This window comes from Poecilia reticulata, linkage group LG18, assembly GCF_000633615.1.
Source record: "Poecilia reticulata strain Guanapo linkage group LG18, Guppy_female_1.0+MT, whole genome shotgun sequence".
Classification (NCBI taxonomy): Eukaryota; Metazoa; Chordata; class Actinopteri; order Cyprinodontiformes; family Poeciliidae; genus Poecilia; species Poecilia reticulata.
Window position 1 is genome coordinate 1472131 of NC_024348.1, and position 9437 is coordinate 1481567.

A 9437-nucleotide genomic window follows, 5' to 3' on the forward strand; every position below is an offset into this window, starting at 1 on the left:
CAACAGGACCACATCATCCGCAAAAAGCAGAGATGCGATCCTAAGGCCACCAAAACGGATCCTCTCAACACCTCGGCTGCGCCTAGAAATTCTGTCTAATTGTCAGTAACAGAATCCCGCTACATAAATCATTAAAAATCCTATGGCAACATGAAAATTCAGCAGTGCTCTGCTTTCACGATGGTACTGTGTGCAACTTTTATTGTCACTCAGAAAAGAAGCTCAAAGAAATGTAACATGATCTTAGCAAAGCTAGCTGTACAGGGACAAATTGCATTTGGTATGAAAAAACGCTGTCACACACTGCGCTGAATTATTGTGCGGAGGTGTTGACTGACGTGTTGCATATATGGGACAACCCTGTGACCAAAGTCTGCAATACAGTGATGTGACATTCACGAACGATCCGATTTTTCTGAACGGCTTTTCAGAAGCTCTTATTATTTTATGCCATTATATACATTGATATTTATTTAATTAGTAAATAAATAAAACACAAGAACGGAACAGCACACAGAGCATGTTCATTGCTCTTTGACCGTTTTCGTCACCTGTCATGGTGGCAGCACTGTGCGCTGCCTGGCTTCATACAGAACAGTCATGGTGAGCTCCTGGTGCTTGGTTACTTCTTGCTTGTTGCGTCTTGCACAGTGTTCATAGTTGAGCGTTGTTTACCGTTGGGGCATTGTGTTAATTGCTATATTTAATGGTGCAGACAGTGGTGGTTTCTGACATGGACGATATGAGCAACCACTTAGGGCGTAATCTCTTTAGGGATGGCACAAGACGAGTGGTGGAAGCAAGGCAGAATGAAGAAGAGTTTGAATTGATAATGATAGGTATTTCAGCTCTAATCATTGAATATTTAGGTGTTTTTATTGGAATATGAATCTTTCAGATCAATGTAAGAAGCGATTTTGATATTTCACATTTTATTGTGTCATGTAGTGTGGGGCGCCGGTCTTGGTCTCGACTTGGACTCGAGTTAGGTGGTCTTGACTACAACAGTAGTTGGTGGATTATTAATCAATTACTAAATTAATCATAAGAGTTTGTTCTTGTTAGTTGTAGTTTCCTAATAATGTCCACATAAATGTCCCTCTAACTGAAACCTATATTAAATGACCTATTGTCTGAAAATAGGAAGATAAAATCACTTTCTGTTCCATTTATTGAAAAGTTTGACACTTAAACAATTATATAGAATATAATCTTTCAACTAATATAGTATTTGATCAATTGTTAACTGGAGTAAACACGCTTAAACACGCTCTGAAAGAACAGTAATTAAGATAATACTTTATTGATCCCCTGGGGGAGGGGTTTGTTTGTCCCAGCATAGCACACAATAAAAATGTATTAAAATTTTTATTGTGTGCTATGCTAAAGTAATAAGAAATATATATATATTAAAAGTCTGATAGCTTTGGGGAGAAAAGACTTGCTGTAGCGTCCTTTAGCACATCTGGGCTGCAGTAATCTTTGGCTACGTCTGCTCCTCAGGCTGTCCACCAGATGAAAGACATTATCCTTAATAGCTCTGATCTTCTTCAACATTCTGTCTCTCATCACCTCTTCCAGTGGAGCCAGCTTGATCCCCACAACTGACTCAGCCTTTCTTATCAGTTTATGTCTGAGTCCTTCACCTTCTTTGCAGCACCCCAGCACACCACTGCATTGAAGATGAAATTAGCCACTGATGACTGAGAACATGAAGAACATCCTACTGCAGATGTTAAAAGACCTGATTTTCCGTAGAAAATAGAGTCTGCTCATGTCCTTCTTGTACAGCACCTCAGTGTTTGTAGTCCACTTTAGCTTGTAGCCTAATTTAACACCAAGGCATTTGTATGATTGAACCTGCTCCACATCTGCCCCCGAGATGGAGATAGGGAGCAAATGTTGCAGAAACTGAACCATTTCTTTGGTCTTGTTTACATTAAGCAGGAGTTGGTTCTCTCTGCACCATTTCACAAAATTGTCCACCTATGTCCTGTACTCCACCTTCTGTCCCCCTTTCACACACCCCATGATAGCTGTGTCATCTGAGTACTTTTGCAGATGGCACAGTTTGGAACAGTACTTAAAGTCCGCAGTGTAGGTGGTGAATAGAAAGGAAGACAGGACAGTTTTCTGAGGAGCTCCGATGTTACATATTAGACGGTCTGACGTGCAGCTCTGCAACCTCACAAACTGAGGTCTGTCTTTCAGATAGTCAATGATCCAGGTGATGAGTGTTGCATCCCTGTCAATTTTAACCAGATTTTCGCGTAATAATCTTGGCTGGATGGTGTTGAAGGTTAGTGAAATGTCAAAGAAAAAATAAGAATGGTGTCAGGATGCGGAAGAACTGTGTAAAAATATATACATTTTCTAGTTGTAAAAATACCTTGTTATGAGTGAGAAATTCTGCCAGTGGAACTAGTACTTCCTATCAATACTCAATTACTGACAAACAAGCTCTTGCTGAAAAGTTTATTGTCTTGTTTCAAGCGAACTAAGGTATTCACACTGAAAACGCTACAGAAATACTTGGTCAGATTTAGTGTTTTTGCGGTGTTTGACTCCATGGGTTGACTTATTGACCTATCCAGATTCTAGGTAGAACTCAACCCAACGCTGTACGGTCCAGTATAAAATCCAGATGCATCCAGTCTAGTTCCAGGAACTAACAAACGGATTGTGTAGATTAGGAAATCATACATTGGAATAAAACAAAGAATAACTTGTACTTCTTAAAACAAAGGGTTTAACTTTTGGACAGCATATTATAGCTCCGAAATATTGATTAAAAACTAAAACAGAATTACTTATTCTTTAACTGAAGAAAAATGGTTCTTGGGGGCACTGTGGAACCGCAAACCAAGATGGCAGCTTGTAGTGGATGCTCCGTGTGGCCTGCATCAAAACCTTGAAAAAACCCAGGATTAGAAACGTAAACTGGATCCGAAAATGTCAAAATCGACCACTCTCGACCACTGTGATATTTTTACACGAAAACACGGTTCCCAAAAACCAGCTAAAGCTGTTATTTCGGTAACAGATCAAGACAAAGAGGGGATCGCTAGCGCTGATGGCATGTGTGACCTTAGCGCAATGCTAGCTGAACTTCGGTCGTTGCATTCAGAGTTCAGTGGATTTGGAAACAAACTGGACAGCATAGATAACCGTAAGGGTGAAATGACAAAGTATATCGCCTCTTTGGAGTAAAACATAGCGGAGGTGAAGCAAAATGTTGCTGCTAATGCTACTAGACTGGAGGAAGCTGAAAACAGAATCATGTCGGTGGAGGAACTTTTAGAAACTAGTACGGCTAATCTTACAAAAGCCCTGAAGTGAATATCCTACTTGGAAGCTAAGACCAACGACCCAGAGAATCAAGGCCGAAGGAAGAACCTACGCCTTTTTGGCCTCCGGGCGAGCGCTGAGGGTTTACGGCCGTTGTTGGAGTTTAAACCGGAGATGCTGCCGCGATGGCTGGACCTCAATAGAGCCTTCACCATTGAGAGGACCCACCGAACCCTGGCACCTCCAAAACCGAACCAGCACAGAGCCGTCCTAATCCGTTTCCTGAATTTCCAAGATCAATAATTTGTTTTCTGCTCTACAAAACAATGCAACACTGAATACGACGGAAATGAACTTTTTTCATTCAGGATCTTTCAACAGAGACCATCCCACAGCGAGCCAAGTTCGACAACATCAGGAAAGCGTTCGCTGAAAAAGGAATGTTGATTTGACATCCGAGAAGAGATACACAGCGGACTGGGAAACTGCATGCTTAAAAGCCCAAAAGCAGTCAATTAATATAAGAATGAAACTCCTTCAATACAAGTGGTTGATGAGAACTTGCATGACTCCAATCAAACTGAATGGCTGGGCACCTAACATCCCAGATAGCTGCAGTAATTATCTGGTTGGAAAAGGTACTCTTTTTCACTGTTTATGGGAGTGTCCAAAATGACAGCAATATTGATACTCAGTTATGCAAACTTTGTCAAAGATTGTTGGAGTGGATGTACCTGCTGAGGCTAAAATGTGTGTTTTAGGTATTTATCCAGAGAAGTGTGTTTTCAGTTCCAGACAGTTAAAATTGATTGCCTTTGAACTCCTGACAGTGAGGAGATTAATATCTCTACACTGGAAAAAAATGGACATACTGTCAAACCACATGTGGGTAAAGGAGATGACATTATGTATGACTCTGGAGTGACTCACTTATATTGTCAGAGGTAAGGGAGCGAAATTTGAAGAAACATGGTCGAGTTTCTGAAACACTACAAAGGAAATTAAGAGAACAGTGCAGATTGCTGAGTCTTTTGTGTGTGTTTTTTTATTTCTTTGTTTTTGTTTTCTGTTATATGTACTGTTGAGTTGTTTTTGTTGTTGTTTCTTTATTATTTATATTTATTTACTTTGGGGACTAAGTTATTTAATGTGAATCTTATGTCAAATGTATCACTTTATGTTGTAAATATATCCATCCATCCATCCATCCATTCATTTTCTTCCGCTTATCCGGGGTCGGGTCGCGGGGGCAGCAGCTTCAGAAGGGAGGCCCAGACTTCCCTCTCCCCAGCCACTTCTTCCAGCTCCTCCGGGGAAATCCCAAGGCGTTCCCAGGCCAGCTGAGAGACGTAATCCCTCCAGCGTGTCCTGGGTCTTCCCCGAGGCCTCCTCCCGGTGGGACGTGCCTGGAACACCTCACCAGGGAGGCGTCCAGGAGGCATCCTTACCAGATGCCCGAGCCTCAACTGGCTCCTCTCGACGTGGAGGAGCAGTGGCTCTACTCTGAGTCCCTCCCGGATGACTGAGCTTCTCACCCTATCTCTAAGGGAGAGCCCAGCCACCCTGCGGAGGAAACCCATTTCGGCCGCTTGTACCCGTGATCTCGTTCTTTCGGTCATGACCCAAAGCTCATGACCATAGATGAGGGTGGGAACGTAGATCGACCGGTAAATCAAGAGCTTCGCCTTTTGGCTCAGCTCTCTCTTCACCACGACGGACCGGTACAGCGCCGCTTCACAGTAGACGCTGCCCCAATCCGCCTGTCGATCTCCTTAGATCTCCTTAGATCTCCTGTCGGCTGCGCCTAGAAATTCTGTCCATAAAAGTAATGAACAGAATCGGTGACAAAGGGCAGCCTTGGCAGAGTCCAACTCTCACCGGAAACGACCCCGACTTACTGCCGGCAATGCGGACCAGACTGTGACACCGGTCATACATGTTTAAAAAATATAAAAGGTTCTTTCAACAGTCCTAAAAAAATGTTTTTTTGCTTTGATTGTGTCAGATATCTCCTTTGTTATAGCCTTCCTGTAACACTCTGACAACAGGGAGATCTTCTTGTCTTCCTTTTCTGGAAACAGCTCTTTGAAAATGTCTGGAAATGCTCAGAAATTAGAGTATTGCAATGGGGTTGTGGTCAATGTTAATCATGGTGAAAACCTTTTCATGAATTCAACCTTGGTGAGTCTCTTCTGGACGTCCTCGTGGTGGGTGATGACTCAATCCAATGAGGTCACTTAAAAAAAGGAGCAAAAACAAATAAACAAAGAACAATGTGACCTAAAGTCAGCATTTATTTAAGTACCATTCCAAGAATGTCCCTTGCTGCACACTGTCAGAATGGTAGACTGCCAGACAAATGTCTAGTTAACATGAATAACCAAAGTGCAATATAATTATTTCTTAATACAAGAAGCATTATGACTACAGCTGAACAAAATTATTCTGATGAAATATTTGTTTGGCAAAAGTTCATGCAGCCTGCCACTGTTATTCAGATTGCATCATTTAATGTGTAGTTTTAGGCACATGAGTATCTTTTCACTTAATGAGCATTCAAACTTATTTCCAACCAGACACTCTTTCTTGTGGATGTTTGCGAGAAGTTTATTAATAAATAAATAGAATAAACACCAGTTTTACATTTGACAACAATATTTGTCTAAAACATGGCATACTAACTGAGCTGGTGGATGTTGATTCCTACTCCCCCCTCTCCACTTACCCTGTGACCTCCCACCCCTCTTCACCTGGAGAAAATAGTAACACAAAAATGACTTACCTAATATTATTGGGAAATATTTCATCTGCTTCTTTCTCTTTGGTCAAACAGGGACTTCTTTCTCTGGTGGCTGGTCCTCATTATCATCCTCCACACCCCTAGCACATCTACATTGGCATTCATTCTTCCATCCCCATCATGTGTCCTTAGGCTAAAATGGGTCTTTATGTGCCTAAAATCGGCAAAGCAAAGAACAGAAGCACTATGTCAAATCAGCCAAGATGTTCACCCTGGACAGGTCGCTAGCCTGTCGCAGGGCTTTTAATTTGCTCAATTAAAATTGGAGGGAAAAAAATCTATTTGCTTGCCTTTAAAATATGTTTAAAGTTAAAGACAAACCTTACAGTTATGAAGTTTAATAACTTTAGCTAACAATAACTTACAAGATAGCATTAGCTTAAATTGCTCTTAGTAAACATTACAAAGAAAGAGAAACATAGTCAATGTTTTTTTCTCAAAGAAAATGTAAAGTTAAGACACATACCTCATATATATTAGGTAACACACCTCGGCTTCTATTCAAACAGGAGGTCTGGCTGATATAGCCTGTGTTAGGGAGGCCATCAAGATGGAAGACTTCGTCTTCACCAACACACTGCATGTCTGTTCAGTTTTTGATCTGAGCAGTCCGACTTTCTACCGATTGAATCCGATCAGTCGTAGCACACCACACAGGCAGGATGATGGGTATCACAAGCGAGTTGACAATCTTAGAACTTGGAAGGTTCTAATATTGGTGAAAGGGGAAAATCTGGGCAAAAAATCTTTACATTTTGCCATGTGAACTAGGCTTTAATGCAAGGGTGGGTAACTCTAGGCCTTGAGGGCTGGTCTTCTGCAACTTTTAGGTGTGTCTCTATTTCAACACACCTGAGTCAAATAATGAGGTCATTAGCAGGACTTTTTAGAACTTGACTGCACTTAGAAGGTCAGTCATCTATTTGATTGAAGTGTGTTGGACCTGGGAGACATCAAAGAGTTGCAGGACACCCGCCCTTGAGGACCAGGATTGCCCACCCCTGCGTTAGCGGGCACATCAACATGCAGAAGTCAAGCCTTGACGGTCATAGAAAGCAACTTTATGCTGTAGCATCTAGAAAAGTGGTCTCTTCTAGATGCTACAGCATAAAGTTGTAAATATTTTTTTCTCTCAAACTAAGGTTTGGCTTGTCCTTGGAAATAGTTCCAAGGACAAGTTTTATTGTCCTTGGAGAAAAAAAAAATTTCAATCTGAAAAAAACCCAGGAGTGAGTGTTTGAATGCTTGCTTGTTCTGTAGGGCATCAAGGCCGTTCTAGCAGAGAGTTATGAAAGGATCCACCGCAGTAACCTGGTTGGAATGGGGGTGATCCCTCTGGAGTATCTGCCTGGAGACACAGCTGCCAGCCTGGGGCTGAGTGGCCGAGAGCGCTACTCCATCATCATCCCCCAGCAGCTCACCCCCCGCATGACTGTGGATGTGGAGGTAGGCACTGGACACAGCCTTCCTGCTGACACCCGATTGGCTCTGAACGTGCTACCTGTTTGTTTGGCTCTTCTGCTTTCACAGCTGGACACAGGGATGACGTTCAAAGTGCGCATGAGATTCGACACCGACGTGGAGCTGACTTACTTCCACCACGGAGGAATTCTCAACTATATGATCCGCAAGATGTCACAAAACTGATCTGTCGGAAGATTGTCAGCTGTAAACTCACCTGGAGAATAATCCTGTCGAAAGGTGCTCTGACCAGTTGTCCAGAGTTGAAGTTAGTTGATATTCCTTTGCTTGGTTCTGATCGGTGAGCAGCAAGCGAAATACTGAAAAATCCATCCTTATTTTTATTATCATTTCTAGTCTCTTAAATGCAACAATATTAAATATATCTACCATTATAAACATAAATGAATCGACTCATAATGTGAACTTTGTTTAGAGTATAAATTGGAGGAAGCATTGTAAGCAAAAATATGCTGCACAATATATCGGCACTAACATCTGTATCAGCCAATATTAGTCATTTTTTAATATATGGATATCTTGTTGCTGTTTGCTTCAGGGAGAGTTGGGGGCTGAGGTGGAGTTTGAACACTGATGGTGATGGAGCAAAGGATTAGTAGTAGTGAGTAGGGAAGTTAGTGGTGTGGTTGAGGTTTTTTTAAAGGTTTCAAAAGGTAAGTAAAATGTATTATTATTATTATTATGTATTATGTATATAATATTATATATATATATTTAGAGTTATCCCGATAGAACTCTTTCATGATATCACAGCTTCTTGGTCGATACAAAATTGACCCTATAAAATATCAGCACAAACTATGCATAATTTTATGACTTGTTTTGTGGTGTGGGATGTCAAGTGAAAGCACTTAGTGATCTGTGGAGCTCATTCTCTTAAAGGAACATGACCCAAACTGCGATTACCCAAGAACTATTATCTGTCTCCATTGAGCCTTTTTCATGGTCGTTTTTTGGGACCAAGCTAAGCACTGTAGAAAAATATTGGATGGATGTAATGTGAGCAAGTTAGGTGCTGTGCTGATGCTAACAGAAGGATGGAATGTGATTAACACTGTTGATCCCAGAACTCCCTGTCAGACATTTCTCTTCCTCAGTAATTGCCTTACTCTCACTGATGCTTTGCTCTTGTGCCTCTGTGAAATTGTTTTTATGGTTATATCAATGTACTTCAACATAAGGACTCCAGATAAAAGTAAAACCTAAAATGATTTATTTGGGGCAGTTTTATTGTCGTTTGTTCCTTCTATATCTTCAGGGTCACTTTTCTATATATCAAATAATAAGACAATGACAAGATGGTGTGGGAATTGTTTTCCAGACAGAATGAAAAGATGAAAGCTCCAGAAATAGCCATGCTGGTGGCATGCTGTTCCTACTGACTGGGACCTTCTCACTAGAACGGAACCAGAAAGCTGCTGTCACTGCTCTGCTGATATGAAGGCAGGAAGTAAGAGCTTTATCTCTGTCTGAACGGAGCTTCCAGGTCACATCATGTACAAACATGGACGACGTCAACCTAACATAAGATTTGTTCTGATGCATCAGGACTTCATGAAAGGTTTTTGGGAGCTGCACTATAAGGCACACCGGATTATAAGGCGCACCTTCAACAAATGGCCTATTTTAAAACTTTTTTCATATATAAGGCGCACCGCATTATAAGGCACAGTTAGGGTTGCCGATTTATTCCATAATCTATTATTAAACATCCACATTTGTAAAGAAACGGTCCTGAGTACTTTATATAGTAGTCTGCCTCAGTCATTGTTTCACTCACGGTGTTGGTGTTGCATATTGTGCCCAACTGCTTTCTGGGTAACGCAGACCAACCGACACGCTGCCGCCGCAGTCTCTGTCTCTCTAC

At 41.5% G+C, this 9437-nt stretch overlaps 1 protein-coding gene across 1 annotated transcript in view; it reads left to right on the plus strand.

Moving 5' to 3' along the window:
* aco1 (aconitase 1, soluble) overlaps positions 1-8785 on the plus strand; it is a 71601-nt gene extending 62816 nt beyond the window's left edge. Inside the window, exons 20-21 of the mRNA XM_008434831.1 lie at positions 7349-7534; positions 7619-8785. Of these exons, the coding sequence (XP_008433053.1) occupies positions 7349-7534; positions 7619-7735 (303 nt within the window). The 3' untranslated portion in view covers positions 7736-8785. The remainder of the gene's footprint in view (positions 1-7348; positions 7535-7618) is intronic.
* Positions 8786-9437: the final 652 nt, after the last annotated feature.